Source organism: Podarcis bocagei, assembly GCF_964188305.1.
Source record: "Podarcis bocagei genome assembly, chromosome: 13".
Classification (NCBI taxonomy): domain Eukaryota; kingdom Metazoa; phylum Chordata; class Lepidosauria; order Squamata; family Lacertidae; genus Podarcis; species Podarcis bocagei.
In genome coordinates, this window is record NC_138138.1 from 38,136,201 (window position 1) to 38,153,399 (window position 17,199).

Consider the following 17,199-nt stretch of genomic DNA (forward strand, 5'->3'; position numbering starts at 1 on the left):
TTCCTAGACTGTCACTGTCAGTTCGTCCCTTCTGCGCTCCTGTCACACAAAATTCCAGAGCCAGTAGATGGAGAGGTGCCACCTGACTCTGATGCCATTGCAGCTTAGTTGGATGGAGCAGGGTGACAGAGCCAATCTCATGCTCTCGCGGATGTGCCTGCACACCCCAGCCTCACCACCACTCTTGCCCACTCCAACTCCATCCTGGTAGACGGCAGTGAAGCTGGTGTTACAAGAGTGACTCCACCCCATTACAGAGATTGCTCCTGCCCCAATCTGTTAGGAGTCACAACTATGCAACCTGGGTCTTTACAAACAACAACAAAACAGCCTAGTAACTGCAAAACATGATGCAGATTTCTAAGTAGAGAAGGTTGGTGGGGGGCAGTCTTCTTTTTAGTTTCTCTCAGTTCCCTAGGGCAGGAACGGGATCCTAAAGAGCATGGCACATGTTAGGAGCATAAGAAGCTGCTATTGTCTATTTTGATCAGCATCTGTTCCCCAGAGTTTCAGACAGAGGCATTCCCAGCCACATCTGGAGATGTTGGGGGTTAAACGTGGGACCTTCTGCATGCAAAGCAGATGTTCTACCACTAAGCTACAGCCCTTCATACATCTGTCCAGTTATCCAGAACATGCAGCTTGCTTTGTACTTTCTTATGAAACATAGAACAGATCCTGTAGCTACAATTCAAATAATACCAAAAATTAAGAACCAAGGCATGGGACTAGGTAGGATATGGGCAAAGTTAGTTCTCATACCTGTTATCTGGATTGTCACCAAGTCACTGGGCTCTGAGATGATAAAAGGTTGCTCCTTGGCACTGTACCTGCAGCTATAGTTCCCTCCATCCTCCAAGTTAGCATCTTTCATGAAGAATGTACCCATGGTCCCATTAATCTCTATGACTTGAAGAGGCATTTGTTTTCCAGTCTTCTCAAAAAGGAACTTTGCAGCCCAGTGTTGGCTTTGGCAATTGATGGTGGCATTTCCACCCCGGACAACCCACTGAGTGTGAGCCAGGGTGATGTTGGGTTTGGATAACTTGGGATCTGTGCAAAGGAAGAAATTGATCGGCGAAGGCTATTCCAAGCCAGTATTTGCTCTGACAATGGATGGTGATATTTACCCCTGAGGGTGATCCATTGAGTGTGGGTCAGAGAACTGATAGACTTGGGTAACATGAGAACTGTGCAAAAGAGGAAATGAGACAACAAGGAACCACCCCCATCACCAGTGCTGTGAATGTTAACAGCCTTCTGCAGGGCTAACCAAGATAGTGCCCTCCAGAAGTTGTTGCCTGCCATCTTGTCCATCACTTCAGGGAAGCAAAATATATTCAGTCAGCCTGTTGGTAATTTTTTTTCATATGTTAGAGCACCTGGTCCTTTAGAACTCCATGATAGATAGACATTATAAGCTTCTCCCAATAGAAAGATTTGGCAGTTTGCTCTTATTTATTTAATGAAAACATTTCTTTCTCCTTCCTCTCTCCCTCCCTCCCTTTCTTTAACTGGCTGAAATGTCTGCATTTGTTACAATTTCTTCCCTTCATTCTCTGCCTTCATTTCAGTCCCAACCCAAAGGTTTTCTTCCTGAGCTTTCCTCGTGGCTTGTATCCTATTTTCATTTCTTTGTTCATGAAAACTGGTGTTAAGCCAAAAGTGTTTGTATGAGGACTTTCAGCTATAAATTGAGCTCTCACCTGTACTAGGTATTTAAAGCACAGTTATACTAGTTGTTTCTTCCCACAAAGAATTGTTGTTGTTTTGTTGTTTAGTTGTGTCCGACTCTTCATGGCCCCATGGACCAGAACACGCCACAAAGAATACTGGGACTTAATTGGTATCCTCACCTAGTACAAACAGCTCCACACGGTCACTGGCCTCTGAAGAGGTGAAAAACTGTGAGGACTCTGTGTAGCTGCAGTAGAAGCTCCCTCCATGCTCCCAGTCTATTCTGTTGATACTAAAGTTCTTCCTGTCCTCATTTGTCACTGCTATTTGTAGATTCCTCTTGTCTTCAGCCTTATGAAGATAGAACCTCTTGCTCTGACCTTGGGCTGAGCACTGAATGGTGACTTTGCTTCCCAGTTGTGCAATGTAGCCTGGGATCAGGGAGATACTGGGTCGGGCTGTGTTCTGATCTATGAACAGAAAGCATATTGAATAGTGCATGTAGCATCGCAAAACACCCACCCATGCTTTGTACACACTGTACACAGTGTAATTGTACACATGCTTAGGATGAGTAAGTCTCGGTGAGTTTCGTGGTGTTTAGGATTGAATCCTAGGCCATTTTGCAAAGAGAAACATGATGCCTGTAGGAGTTTGTTTTCTGAATAGTCAGAAACAAAAGCTGACATCCATTTTTTGTTTTATGTAAGTGGTCATTTGTAAATTACCAATCCCATGGATCATTGTAGTGATGTACAAATAAAAATACAGTAAAACAAAGAAAACACTACTTCATGAAAACATCATAGTACTATCACCAGAATAATAAATGATCAAGGACTTTTCTTTCTAGGCAGGCCTCCCAGAAAAGAAAAGTCTTATGCATTTTACAAAATAAATAGTGTCAGAGCCCTGTGTCCTTTCTCCCAGTGGAAACTAGCATATAAACATTCATTATCTTCTTCTGAACTTTATTGTGCCAAAATTGTCAAATGTGAAATTTTAATAAAATTACTGATCTTTTTTGAAATCTCAGCCTTGTTGAAAGCAATTATTGTATTTTAAAATGCAGTAAAATGCACAGTAGCATGTGCAACTATGGAAAAGACGTGACATGTGTTGTGTGTCCCACTCATGACAGAGATTCTCATCCCTCTCCTTGTATGAAAAGGATAATCTCTGGGCCCCATTACTCTGCCTTTATCAGGACTATACAAAATGGCCCCCTATGGATGTTGCTGGACTACGGCTCCCATCAACCCTGACCTTGACTATGCTGGATGAGGCTGATAGGAACTGGAGTCCCTCAGCATCCAAAAAGCACCATATTGGCTGCCCTGATTAATATATGGTCCCTCTCTCACTCATTACTCCTCAGGCTGATAATCAAGAACATTATTTTTAAAAATGTAGCTGGGATGCAGCGGGTATCCATCTTCTGAGGTATCTCAGGTTCAAAGCAGCCTTCAATAATTTAAGTTATCTCTCACAACATAGTAGCAGCTTTCTCATGGTGCTCAGTTTGGGAATGACTGAGCTTTCTTCATGAATACCAGTGAATGTTTGTTCCCTCTGAATGGGGCCACCTCCAGAATTGTGGAACAGGGGTTGGGGGAGGACTCAGCAAAGTGCCCATTGGCTGGCCTCTTCCTATTTCCATGGGTCTTCCAGTGGCTTTACTTGGTGGTGGCAGCAGTGAGCAACAGCTGTATCCCAGTAGAGCCACCATGTTAATTCCCCACATTACATTGGGGCATCATGGGAAATTAAAATGGCAGCATCCATCCTCACAGCTCTCATGGGAACCTCATAAAAATGATTTGAAGTGTGGCCAGGGAAGGTAGACGCAGCAGTGGGACCTTCTGGGGCTCTGACAGCTGCCTGAGGATGCCAAATGCTATCCCTGCCTCTGAATAAAATCTAACGTGAGGGAAACAAAGACAGCCCCAATTTTATTCTGTACTGAAATACAAATTAAGATTGTAACCCTATGAATGCTTACCTGGGGATAAGCCTCATTGAACTCAATGGAAGCTTATTTCTCAGTGGACATGGTGCACCTAAACCCCAAATAAATAATGAGTCATGGGAGAGGTATGTAAATGCAAAGTTCACTCTTACCTGTCATTAGCAATCTCACAAGTTCACTAGTCTTTGAGATGATGAAAGGTTTTGACTCGCTGTACCTGCAGCTATATTCTCCTGTATGCGCCTGGTCTACATTGGAGACGAAGCACTGAGCTGTGGTCTCATCAGTCCCCAAGCATGGCTGAAGCATCTCTTCTCCAGACTTTTGGATATAGAACCTCGTGGAAAACTTTTTGCTTTGACATTGGAAAGTGACATTTCCCCCAAAAGCAACCAGCTCAGTGGGGCCCAGAGAGATAATGGGTCTAGGAAAGTAGGGATCTGTAAGAAGGGAGAAGTTGGTTAATGAAGGACTCTCCATCTTTGCGGTGGATTGTTTACACCATGCAATTTTGTGTGGTGGAAGGGTGCATAATGGAAAGGGAAACACTCCATGTTGTCCCTCAGCCTGGAAAGACATCTACCCAACTCTACCCAAGCTCCAACACTCTCTAGAATCAAGATGGACGTTCACTAATCGAAGCAGCTATGATGCTGTAAACCAGGAATTTGGTGGGAAACATGAGAAGAAATAGAAAGGCCTTTTTCATCCCCTTTACTTATGTGACTCTCCAAATGTCCTTGGACTCCAGCTCCCATTGGCCTCTGCAAGTATAATCAATGGGCAGAGGATGATGGGACTTGTAGTCCAGCAACATCAAGGGGAAGGAGTACAGGTCTCCCAACCCTGTTATACATAGTCCAGGTACTCTAAGACTAAAGTACAAACATCCAGCAAGCTGGATCACTATATTTGTCTGGGGGACAATGAATCAGAACCCTTACCTATGATAAACAACTCCAAATCATCACTGGACTTGGAGGAGATAAAATCCCCTGATGGTGCTCTGTAGCTGCAGTGATATTTGCCTGCATGATGCTCTTGCACTTCTCTAATGTTAAATGTGGCTGTGTCTCCATCTGGTTTCACAGAATGTGGTTTCATCTTATCTGCATCAGTATGGAGATAGAACCTCTGGATTGGATGTTGGGTTACCTCTTTGAATGAGCACTGAATAGACACATTACTTCCCAGGTAAATCAGCTTCTTTGGGCAAAGGGTGATATTTGGCTTCGGTAGCTCGAGATCTGTGAGGATGAAGTCAACTTAGAATGTGAAAATAATGAGGATAAATGCATAAAAGGCATGCCCCTGAATGTAGTCAATTACCACAGGGTTACGGCCAGCGGTAGGATAACAGGATGGATTGCAGGTGAAAGTGGACACACTATACAATAGTGCAGAGGTTGCCAACTTTGGGGGGCTAGTAGGCACATTTCAAATGTTGAGGTGGTGCCCTGGGTGCCAGTTACAAAATGGCTTCTGTGGGAGTGTGGCATAAGACAAAATGGCCGTCACATCTAAAAGAGCTGAAAAAGAAGCAGGGTCACACAATAGTGCAGGCCTGCGGTCACTCAGATCCACCCCCTCCCTGTCAATAGGAAAAAAGTCCCCACATCAGCTACTGACACACTCACAGAAAAGTGATTTGCACCTCTCCTTTGTTGAGAACAGATTGGGTGTCCAAACTGGCATCAACTGAAATGTGGGCCTGTTTAAGGATGTGTGTTCAATGCAGAAAAGACTGAACCATGAAGAGTGGACAGTGTCTCCTGCATTGCAGGGCTGTCTGTTTTAGGGGACATTTGCTAAGACTTTTGTGAGTGCCATAGGGAGTAATGGCAGGGACACTGGCGCCCACGGGCATTGCGTTGGCAAACCCTGTGATAATGAGATGTACACCAGCTTAAACACAGGAACAGGAACAGGAATGTCTATTCAGCTCTATATGATCTGCAGTTGCATTATATGAAAGTGACCAGCACAAAAGCCTGGACCCATTTGTCTATATTTTGTCAGGTTTTACCCACCCTGCAGGGAATACCATGCTTGTAAATATTACCCAATTCTCTCACTTTAATAATTTTCCCATCTTACATCAAGGTTCAGATCCAGGTCCAAAATGCTTCAGGCTGAAGCAGGGGGTTCTCAGAAGTATCACATCATGGTCCAAACGTAGGGCTTGTCCACAGTGAAGTCTAATATGGACTTGAAGTGACTTGTATTCTCAATCATTTAATGTCATCCACTACAAGGAACTGCAATTTTGCACATTTTTGCTTTTGAATTCAGCTTTCCCCTGAATCTTACTCTCTGTATTTGAACCAGCAGTCTCGTTTTGTGAGCTGAGGCACCGTGAAAGAACTGTGGTGCTGGGAATAGAGGTGGGCAACTTTTTATTCACGAGGAGTGGACCAGGGTGAAGCCTTCCTATGGACCCACTCTGCTCCCCTCCCCAGGAAAGGCCACTCCTAGAGCCACCTGCCATTGGTCAATTTGCAGGCAGGCCATATTCACGTCATACAGATGATGGCATATTCCTGAAGTCTCCTGTCCACTAGAGGGCTTGGCAGGAAAGGGTTCCTTCAGGCAATGGCAGGGGGAAGGAAGAGGTGGGGCATCTGGCCACAATGCCACACTACTTGCAGGTGAGAAGAATTGGGCCTGCTTTAGCAGAAAGCATCACAGGGCTGTCTTGGCTATGCCTGTTAGCCCTGTACGGTTCTCCTTGTGTGACTGACCTGTGGTGTCATCACTGGGACAGCTCCTGATTTTGAGGCGGGAGGTGATATTTCCATGAATTTTGCAGTCATATCTGCCATTTCAAGGATTTTCTGATTGGTGTGTGTCTCCCCTTTGGGACTGGGTGAGTTTACACCATGCTGGTCATCATTCCACAGGCATTGTGGTGACACGTGTTCCTCCTTTGTGTAATTAGTGTACAGGATTAGCTCTGCCTAATGTGCATTACAGGGTCAGTGTGTTAAACGCACAAACACACACAGGGGAAATTCTAGTGTATTTCTGGCACTGCTGGTCCACTCCAAGGCTGGTGATATTTTATTGCTGCATGAGAACTTTCCTAGCCCATATCTACATTATGTCCTTCACCTAGCAGATGGAAATATTAACTGAGGCTAATGAACCAAGTTTCATTGGCCCCAGGATGCTATTCTGAGATACCGAGGAGTAACCTGAGGCAAGACCATACCTGTTATCAGCAACTCCAGTGGTTCACTGCATTCTGAACTAGACTTGCTTGAATTGTAATAGAAACAGGTGTACATTCCTCCATCCTTTGAGCTCGCATTAGTGATGGGGAAATGAGCCAATCCTTTGTCTCCTGGTCTCGGACTGGCTATCGTCTGATGACCTTTTTTCAGGTAGAAAGTCAGCCCTTCAGTGGTGGGTGCCTCACAAAGGATGGTGACATTTCCTCTAGGCAAGACTCTCCAACTGGGAGTCAATGAGATTTTGGGAGCAGGAAGGAGGATCTCACTGGATTAACAGGGAAAGGAGGAGGAGGAGGAAGAGGAAGAGGAAGAAGAAGAGGAAGAGGAGGAGGAGGAGGAGGAGGAGGAGGAGGAAGAAGAAGAAGAAGAAGTAGAAGAAGAAGAAGAAGAAGAAGAAGAAGAAGAAGAAGAAGAAGAAGAAGAAGAAGAAGAAGATTATTTCCAAAATTTATATCCTGGGCAGGTGAAAAAATGCACACTGCATTAAACAATCGATTACTTATGAAATATGTAATGGCCACCAAGGGCCACCAAAATGCTGTCTGTGAGCATGATGGCACCCTTGAGATCTTCCCTTGGTGCTCATGAAGTCTTTGAGTCCCCTCCTGAAATTCACTGTCCCCTTGCTCATGTTCATATGCCGGCGGACAGTGGTGGTGATGAAGCCCTATGTGTTTTCCAAGGCTCAGATTAATTACAAGCCACACTTTCTCTGGGTGGGTGGATGGCTGAATCAGGGGAGGGAACAGAGACATAACCAGTGAGTTTGGTACCCACTCAAAAATTCAAAAGGCTCAAGCAGCCCAGGTTTTTTTTTTTTTTGGTTTTTTTTTAATGCAGTGTGTGTATGTGCACAGTCCTGCTTCAGCTGCAGGCAAACATTTAGACCAATTTGCATCAGAATGAATAATGAACACTTCACACAGCTAAGGATGGTAGAGTTTGAGTCTGGTAGAGTCTTCATAGGTTGCTATGGAAATGCTAGTAGCCATCATGTTTGCATCATGCATTATTAATCTAACTAAATTGATGATAATGGTGAGATTTTTTGCTAAATCTGTTAGAAGCAAATATAAAGAGCAAGGGGCTAGGTGCAGCTCTGACTAAAATATCTTTACTCTTGGTTCATCAGTGATTTTTTTATATTAAAAAAACTCCCCTGCCCCAGATCTCAGTTTTCTGTGGACTCAGTGTGCTGTGTCTTTTTGTACTCCATGGTCTAGTGTCTCTATGGTCTAGTGGGAAGGGAGTGGTCAACCTTGAAAAGTCAATAGAGCTGATAGGGTTAGTAGGAAGAGTGACACACTGATCCTTAGCTTGGAAAAGTCCATAAAGGTGAAGAATTTGAAGGCAGAAGGCCATTCAAGGGAGCGAGGGGCTGCGACTTCATGGCCTTTGAAGGCCATGGTTTTCCTACATGTGCAATAGTACTGAATAACCCATACCACACAATGGGAAATGGGGTCCTGCAAATCAACCCTTAGAACCTGCAAGATATTGTAATAGACAAATCTCCCTCCCTCCTCCATGCAGACCTGTCTCAAAGCTCCGCAGGTCAACGTAACATAATCCAAACATTCTTCGCCCCAATATTTCCTTACCTTTGAACACATTTTTCTCTTGATCTGGAGAGCAACCTAGAAAGAGGGGAAAAACAATTACTGAACAGGTCCCATGGCAATAAGAATTACTGAACAGGTCCCATGGAAAAGTGCCTGGCCACTCATCTTCTATGGCAGGTGTCCCTCCAGGTGTTGCTGAACTGCAACTGCCACCATTCCTGGACATCATTCCTGGTCCGTGGGTTCCTCTAAAGAATCAATTTGTAACACTAGGATGGCTCTTAGCAGAGGACAATATGCTTCACTCCTGAGCTATCACAATCATATCCCCCATTCATTTTTGACTCAGATCAGAGATAAGGCACTCGTGGCCTTCAGGTGTTGCTGGACTACAAATCCCATCATCCCTGCCTATTGGCCAAGCTGGCAGGGGCTGATGGGAGTTAGAGTCCAGCAAGGACCAGAGTACCACAGGCTCTCCATCCTTGATGCAGATATGTAAGTTTTGCCCAACCAGACCCCACGACACTTGTCATTTCTGAAACTGAACATCTCTCCCTCCCCATCTATTAGTCTTTCACGCATACTCCCACTGGAAAATGTTCTTCTCTTCAGTCCCCGTTCTAGGCACTCCTTGGCTTTTGAGATTCTCACCAAAGCAACAGGATGCTGGCAGCAAGAGCCATGAGGCAGTGTTGGGTCCCCAAGGGCTATAGATCCAACCTCAGTGCCTTCTGCTCTGTTAATGCTCTGCTTTTCTTGAGCCCCCAGATTTGATCTAATGACACAGGAAACTGGGCTCAGGCATTATCTACCACCCAGTCCGTAACTCATGAGCCTCTGACATGCTCCCTTCTAATCAGCAGGAAATATCTCCTGTGATCAGATATCCATTGACTCAGGAAGGCAGCTCTTCAACTACAAATGTTCACAAAACCCATTCTGTGCTACTGAGATTAGATTGCTGATGGTTACGGAAAATACAGATTATAAAATTCTGGCTTTGTACTAAAAGAATGATAAATAAGCCTTTCAAAGAACTTAAAGGCCAGTTCACCTTTATAGGCTCCTTGTTCTTACTCCGTTGCTGCCTACTGTGCAGGGAGACTAAGGATGGGCCAATATGTCAGTCTGAGTTTCTCTCTCTTTCTCGTTTTTCTAGTCTTAAGATCAAGGCTCCACATTTTCATGTTTGCAATTTTGAAAAACATTCATTTGTAAAAGATAGCAATAGAATGAGATGCCAGCTGAGTGGTGTTTTAATTCTCGAGTCTGGTCGTTTTAATGGTGACAGTTCCTTCTTTAAAATCAATCTATCTGAATTTTTGGAACAGGTGGAAGCGGTGAAAAAAAACAAAAAGACAAACAGTTAAGATTGAACTTGAGCCTGGGACACTCGCCGCTCATTACGGGTGGCTAGCCCTGCCCCCAGATGCAAAGCTAGCTTCGCCTCTGGCCAGGACAAGAGGCTTCAGGAATTGTCAATGGGTCCTTTGCAGGGGTGTGGGCCTCAGCAGGTGCCAAGGGGATTTCCACACCCTCCCACAAACAAACAAACAAACAAACAAACAAACAAACAAGGCATCAATGGACAACCGCAGGTTGTGCCCTTTCGACACCCTTGAAAGATATGGAAAGGCATGCCCCTTACCCCCCATTAATCTGGAACCCCTCCTGGACACCGGAGCAGCCAAGAGGGAGACTTGCCGGGTTCACTGCAAAACAGGCTGTCCAGAGAGCAATGTTTTTGACCTGCATTGCCATAACCAACTGTCAGACTCTTGTACCACTGTACAAGTTTTCTGAAGGCAGATTAGGAGTCTGGCAGTTCATGATTCCAGAGGTTGAGCAAGAGAAAGATATGTTTCAATGTTTCCCTGAAGGGTTTACAGTGCCTATCAGCTTGGCAAATAAAGTTACATCTGTGATTTGCATCTGTTACTTTTCAAACTAAAAAACAATGTAAGTTACATTTGTGATTCTTTTCCATTTCTTTACCAACATACCGTAGTTTCAAATACCTATTCTTGGATTACAGTGTAGCTTTGGGAATCAAAGGGATTTTTATTGGTTGCAAAAAATCACAAAGAGAGGGGGAAATAGCTTCCAATTCATTTTGTCACCTATTTTCATTTAAAGAGGTGTGTTTCCATTTGCCAGCAGACCAGGAAGAAGAGTCAAGACAACCAAATGTGCATAAACCTGAGGATCTGCAAAACAAAGTACAGTGGTACCTCGGGTTAAGTACTTAATTCGTTCCGGAGGTCCGTTCTTAACCTGAAACTGTTCTTAACCTGAAGCACCACTTCAGCTAATGGGGCCTCCCGCTGCCGCAGCACGATTTCTGTTCTCATCCTGAAGCAAAGTTCTTAACCCGAGGTACTATTTCTGGGTTAGCGGAGTCTGTAACCTGAAGCGTAAGTAACCTGAAGAGTATGTAACCCTAGGTACCACTGTAACTAGTCAAATTCAACCAATGTAACCAAATTAAGTCTGGGCAGATGTTCATTAACAGAGGAAGGTAATTTCTATCCACATCACCTGGGCAAGTTAACAGCCGCACACCGCAAGGTTTGCTAAGATTCCTCCCTCCTCACTGCATGGGCTTTGGTCTTAGGAGTCTGACAGGCACACAGTGTCCCTACTGGCCAACATTCACAGTGAGAGCCAGTGTGGTATAGTGGTTAAGAGTGGTAGACTCGTAATCTGGTGAACCGGGTTCACGTCTCCACTCCTCCACATGCAGCTGCTGGGTGACCTTGGGCTAGTCACACTTCTCTGAAGTCTCTCAGCCCCACTCACCTCACAGAGGGTTTGTTGTGGGGGTGCAAGGGAAAGGAGATTGTTAGCCGCTTTGAGACTCCTTCGGGTGCTGATAAAGCGGGATATCAAATGCAAATCCAAACATTCACCCTCTCCTTCCTGCCAAGGTTCCAGTTTGTTTCCTGCTTCAGCTCAAAGCAAATCTACTTGATTCCACATGTCAAGATCTGCGCCCCCCCTTCATTATGCTTTGTGTATGTTTCTGTGTGTTTACTCTGTGCTCTAGTCAAAAACAGAAAGAAGAAGAAAAGGGGGAAAGGTTCGTTCATGTTTCCCTCAACTCCCCTGACCCATCCTGTCTTTCTGCTCTGGGGAAGCTTATACAGTGGTACCTCGAGTTATGTACTTAATTCATTCCGGAGGTCCATTCTTAACCTGAAACTGTTCTTAACCTGAAGCACCACTTTAGCTAATGGGGCCTCCTGCTGCTGCCGCACCGCCGGAGCACAATTTCTGTTCTCATCCTGAAGCAAAGTTCTTAACCCGAGGTACTATTTCTGGGTTAGCGGAGTCTGTAACCTGAAGCATATGTAACCTGAAGCGTATGTAACCCGAGATACCACTGTAAACAAGTAGAGAGGACATACCACCACAAGGCCAAATTTTCCAGTTATGTGCTCAGATGATGTGACCCACCCCCCTTATAATGCTATGCAAAGAAACAATGAAAGGAGCACAGACAAGATTATTGGGTTCAGTTAGGCCACATCTTTATTGATTACAGATGTAAGTGAGTTTTGGCTTGGCACTGGGTATTACCAGCCTGTCTTCTCGTCGATTATCAGGGGGCCAAGCCTGCTGAAGGGTTAATCTACCAAAATGCCTCGTGCGCCACACGTTTGTCACCTCACATAGAAGCTTCTTAGTGACCCTTCATCCAACAAATTAAGATATGCACCACAACCAATACATACAATTAATGAACAAAACAAAGCAAATGGTAAGAATAATGCTTTAACCCCAGCGCAATTATATCATAGCTATAGAACCTCTCCTGTGATAGGGAAAAAACTATCCCCATCAGACATAAACAGAAACAAGATATGGAAAATCTGTGGTGCTTAAATAGTGGCTATTCAGCCATGACAAGTTCTTATTTTTCAAAACCATTTCCTCCTGAATGACCGCTCCACACTTAAAATGGGGGGGGGGCTTTGCATGGACGCGTGCAGCCCCTGGATCTGGAGCGGCTCCAACAGCATAGGCTTGGTTTGCCTTCCCTCAGGTGGGATACCTGGAGGTCTCCGCCTACCTCAGTCAGTTGTCCAATCCCACCTGGGGGAAGCGTTGCCAAGGAGACCAGGCCACGTAGGGGAGGGATCACCTGCCTACACAATAGAGGGAGGATCTTACCTGGGAATCCTCACTTGGCTCCAGAGCTTCTCCCACCCTACCCACCCTCAGTTAATGTCTTATTTGCAGGTTAACTTTTCTTCACAGGTATGTGGGCGCTGCTACATTAAGGTCGCTGTTAAAGGGATGGAAAGGAATTCCCCTGCATTGGCAGGTTTCGCCTTTCCCGTAGCAAAACGTCACAACTTTGGCGGTATCAGGCCTTGGGCGGAATCCTTTAGTCAATCTTCCTCTTTGCGGCGGCGATATCAGGGTTCCCCGTTAAAGGGGTTTCTGAAGGGAGGCTTTGGCCGTACGCCGAAAGGTCCTCATTGCTCTCCCCTGCGGTGGCGGTGTAATGGGGGCGGCTATCTCTGCTTGAACATATGTTCTCCAGAGCCGGCCCATCCCCCACACACACACTGGATAACCCTGATGCTCCCTAGGTCCCCGGCTGGGGACTGGGGAGGGAGAACGCCCAATGCCTGAGCCAAGGTCTACCCACATTTGAAATTTAATAAAGTTGTGGCCAATTTAATCCCATAGCACGTTGTCATGAGTCGTTATTTCACATGACGGGGGGGACCGCGCGGGATCTGGGGACTCCACCTGTCCACGCAATAAGAAAGCAGCCTGAAAAAAGAAAAAGAAATACTAAGCAGGCCTTGCAGCAAGCTCTTTACCAGACCACAGCACCCACCTCTCCAATCACCCTCCCAAAAACACACAGAGTCCTATCTAATAAAGTCATACTCACAGCAGACCCATCAAAAACAATGGGCTCAAGTTACGGTACTAATGCCAAATGTAAGCCCTCTGACTGACTGATTGATTGATTGATTGATTGATTGATTGATCGATCGATTATTTAATCTCTATCCCACTTAATATATTAAAAATATGTCTAAACAGTGTACAGAAAACTTAACAACAAACAATTCAAACAAAATATTACAAAAATACAGTTACATATAAAAATGTTACATTGATACAAATCTGCGCGCGCACATACACACACACACACACACACACACACACACACACACATTCATCATCCCTCTCAGCCTCCGGGCTCTCTCCCAGGGCCCAAGAAACTCTCAGCTAACCCACAAAAGTCTCACAACGAGAAGGGTTCATGGAAACAGCAGGCATCACCTGAGTCTCTCACTCTAGACTTGCTTTTAATGGGCAGGCCCAAAGTGGATGGTCCTTCGTCAGGCTCCCCACGGCTGTGTCCTATTCAGCTGCACTCTCCACCCTCAATTCCAGATGCAGCAGGTTTGATTGCAATGGATCTGCTCTGGAGCATATTTTCACTTCCAGTATCCTCGTCCTTCAAGCATCTGATTTATGTGAAATTCTCCAGGTTGGCTTAAGATTGCCCAACTTGCCACCCCAGCCCTTCATTTCAGACCATCGCCAACCCTCTCTCACAGACATCTAGCTTCCGCCAACTAACTGTCCTTCTTTCCAGCTCCTTTATATCAGAAACCTCATGCAAAAGCTTTCTAACTCCTTTTAATCAATAGCTGGGCCTTTGTGATTCTCACCAATATAAGATGATGGAGAGCACAGGCGTCATGGCAGATCACCATTAGTGTCCACAAGATCCGGTTCCAGCTCGAAGGTCCTCAACCCTTGCAGTTTAGTGCTGTTTTCTGTGTGCCAGCCCAGATTGCATCTGAAGCTACAGGAAACTGAGGGGAGCAGCATCTCTGACACACCCAATACCTCATGACTCTCAGAGACTTTCAATCTGCTTTAAACATCTCTGGCGGTCAGATAGTGCTCCATGTACAAAGTCTACTTATGCACTAAATATTTTATTTTTATTTTTTTGCAAAGCATAAATTGGTAGGAATGCACAAAATACAGATTTAAGTACTATGCTAGAAAAGATATGCACGAATAAAGTTCATGTATGCACACAGAAACATCAAAAGGAACCATCTTGTTCCATTTGAAAAAAAAAATGCAAAATAAGATTAGTTGTTATTATTATATTTATTTATACCCCCTTTCCCCTGGCAATGGCTCAAGACAGCTTACAGATAAAAATAAGAACACCTAAAAACATAGGAGGGGGAAGCAATCATTAAAAGAATTAAAACTATATATAGTCAAAATCCACAAACTGGACAAAATCTTTGTTGGGACCAGCCAAAAATCACAAAAATGTTATCCATAACTTTTAAACTTTAAATATCTTACACAAAGCAAAGGATGGGGAGCAGGTGGGGAATATGAAAATTAGGCTGGACATTTGCCTGGCGGTTTAGCACTTTATAAATTATCTAATATACCAACACGAATAGAAACCACAAGATTGTAGCCTTTATATAAGGGATTATTATAACTGAATGGAAAGGAATGGAAATTATTAAAATTTTTGAACGCAGAAAAAAATGTAGAAGAATGAACTCATCAACTCTAGCATGCGAGGGGGCCAGTTTAATGAAATTGTATAATTTGACATTTTAATAATTGGCACTAATAATTGTATTAATTGAATAAAATTGGTATTGTTATAAGGAAGCTGCAATTGGAACAATATTGGAAAGTTGATTAATTTATTTATTTTTTAAAGAAATTAAAGTTTGCCTTGTAACCCAAAAAATGTCCCAAACCTTAAATGGAACCTCTCTCTGGTAGAAAGAGAGCAGAAATAAAGGGGAACATGATGGGCCTCAAACAAGCTGCATGGGCCTGATTCTATGGCATGATCACCATTGATTTCAGCAGTTTACTAATGAGTGAACAAGACTTTTTCTTTCCTTCCTTCCTTCTTTCTTTCTTTCTTTCTTTCTTTCTTTCTTTCTTTCTTTCTCTCTCTCTTTCTCTCTTTCCTTCTGTCTTGTGCTCTTGAAGTTCTGTTCCTGGAAAAGGAGAGAGAGGAAGAAGAGATGATGTCACAATGAAGGGGAGAGAGGTCTGGGAGTGACTGCCTCCGTTATAAGAAAATGGGAACACCAGCCATTCACTCACCTACTCACATCACAAGCACCACAGGCAAAAATAGGTGGACCATTATACTGAAAACTAGGTAAGTTCTGGGGAGGAAGCTAATAGAGAGAGCCCGGCATGTGCTCCAAAAGTCACAGACACAGTACTGAGTGTTGATCAGATAATCGTCTAATGATTTCGCATTTTTGCTCAGATTCCAGCATTCCTTATTTCCATTCCATCCAAGTGAGAGGAAGTGAGCAGTTATTTCTCAGGTTTCTAAACTGCAAGGGCAGCAACAACCCCAGTACTGTTGGCTCCTTGCTACATACGTTTTTCCCACTTTGAAATGTAAAAAGTGAAGGGCTGAGTTAGTTAAGACGACCACAGCATCCAACCAACCCAAGTCCTTGTAGGGAACCTCCCAAGATGCTACCTTGAAAAATCCTGTACACTGGTACCTCGGGTTACACATGCTTCAGGTTACATACGCTTCAGGTTACAGACTCCACTAACCCAGAAATAGTGCTTCAGGTTAAGAGCTTTGCTTCAGGATGAGAACAGAAATCGTGCTCTGGCAGCGCGGCGGCAGCAGGAGACCCCATTAGCTAAAGTGGTACCTCAGGTTAAGAACAGTTTCAGGTTAAGAACGGACCTCCGGAACGAATTAAGTACTTAACCTGAGGTACCACTGTATGTACGCATTGATTCAAGCACTTACACATTTGCCAAAGATGATTGAAACCAATTTGTAAGAGTCAAGGACAATGAACTTACTCATGGGATGGCAGTGAGCTCAGCGGGACCTCCGCGTAGGGTGTTCTGACCTGATACTGTCTGCCGTTCATTTCTCATGCTGTGAAATTGTGGAGAGGACCTTTTGGCAAGGGACCCGCTTGCTTGGTTTTCCTGTGATAGTTGGCCTTTCTCCTGCTGCATCACATTTTGATAATCCGTATTGTAAGTGGGAAGGTTCGCATACACAGCCCGATCTTGAAGTTCTTCTGAGGAAATTTCTGCATGACTTCTAGGTCCTGCTTCCCTGCCATCATCTCTTCTAACTTTGACATAAACATGGAATTGAAAATATATATAATGATGCCACTTGCAAGAACAGTTGTCTCTTGCTGGGACTAACTGGCTACTAGAACATAAGAAGCGATTCTGTTATGCTCTAGGTGTGACTCTAAGACAGGACAAACAAGAACAAACAGCAGAAGTAGGCAAGAAGAGGTGAATGCAGGGGTGGACACCTCAGTACTGCTTCAGTCTGCTTGTGTCTGACTCTCAGTTTTGTGCAGGGGAGGAACATACTGTTAGCTACATGGCTGAGTATAGAAGTGCAAGAGTATAGAAATATAAGCATGGTGTTACCAGACCTGCTTGTGTTTTCTGCACACCTGAATTTGTAACTTATGTGCATATTCAGAGACTCTTACTTAGGGGGTCTCTACTGGAGTCAACTGCATGCCACAAATCTTAAAGCAATGGGGGGGAAATAATTTATATAATATAATAATACTAATTTATTATTTATACCCCATCCATCTGGTTGGGTTTCCCTAGCCACTCTGGACAGCTTCCAGGAAAATATTAAAATACAAAAATTCATCAAATATTAAAAGCTTCCATAATCAGGGCAGCCTTCAGATGTCTTCTA

At 44.2% G+C, this 17,199-nt stretch overlaps 2 protein-coding genes across 5 annotated transcripts in view; both read right to left on the reverse strand.

Annotated features, from left to right (window-relative positions):
* LOC308571525 (leukocyte immunoglobulin-like receptor subfamily A member 2) overlaps positions 1-9,754 on the reverse strand; it is a 31,594-nt gene extending 21,840 nt beyond the window's left edge. The window contains exons 1-7 of one of the 4 annotated variants that reach the window (XR_014001507.1): positions 9,096-9,754; positions 8,481-8,516; positions 6,858-7,144; positions 4,591-4,893; positions 3,799-4,086; positions 1,857-2,147; positions 763-1,053 (exon numbers count right to left, since the gene is read on the reverse strand). Coding sequence is in view for 3 of the 4 variants with exons in the window: in XM_081167086.1 (XP_081023212.1) it covers positions 763-1,053; positions 1,857-2,147; positions 3,799-4,086; positions 4,591-4,893; positions 6,858-7,144; positions 8,481-8,516; positions 9,096-9,127 (1,528 nt within the window). In the remaining variant the exon portion in view is untranslated. The remainder of the gene's footprint in view (positions 1-762; positions 1,054-1,856; positions 2,148-3,798; positions 4,087-4,590; positions 4,894-6,857; positions 7,145-8,480; positions 8,517-9,095) is intronic. The other 3 variants (XM_081167086.1, XM_081167085.1, XM_081167084.1) reach the window with 3 other exon arrangements.
* LOC308571531 (leukocyte immunoglobulin-like receptor subfamily A member 2) overlaps positions 1-14,324 on the reverse strand; it is a 60,656-nt gene extending 46,332 nt beyond the window's left edge. The window contains exon 1 of the mRNA XM_081167113.1: positions 14,147-14,324. Coding sequence (XP_081023239.1) covers positions 14,147-14,178 — 32 coding nt within the window. The 5' untranslated portion in view covers positions 14,179-14,324. The remainder of the gene's footprint in view (positions 1-14,146) is intronic.
* Between the last annotated feature and the right edge of the window lie 2,875 nt (positions 14,325-17,199).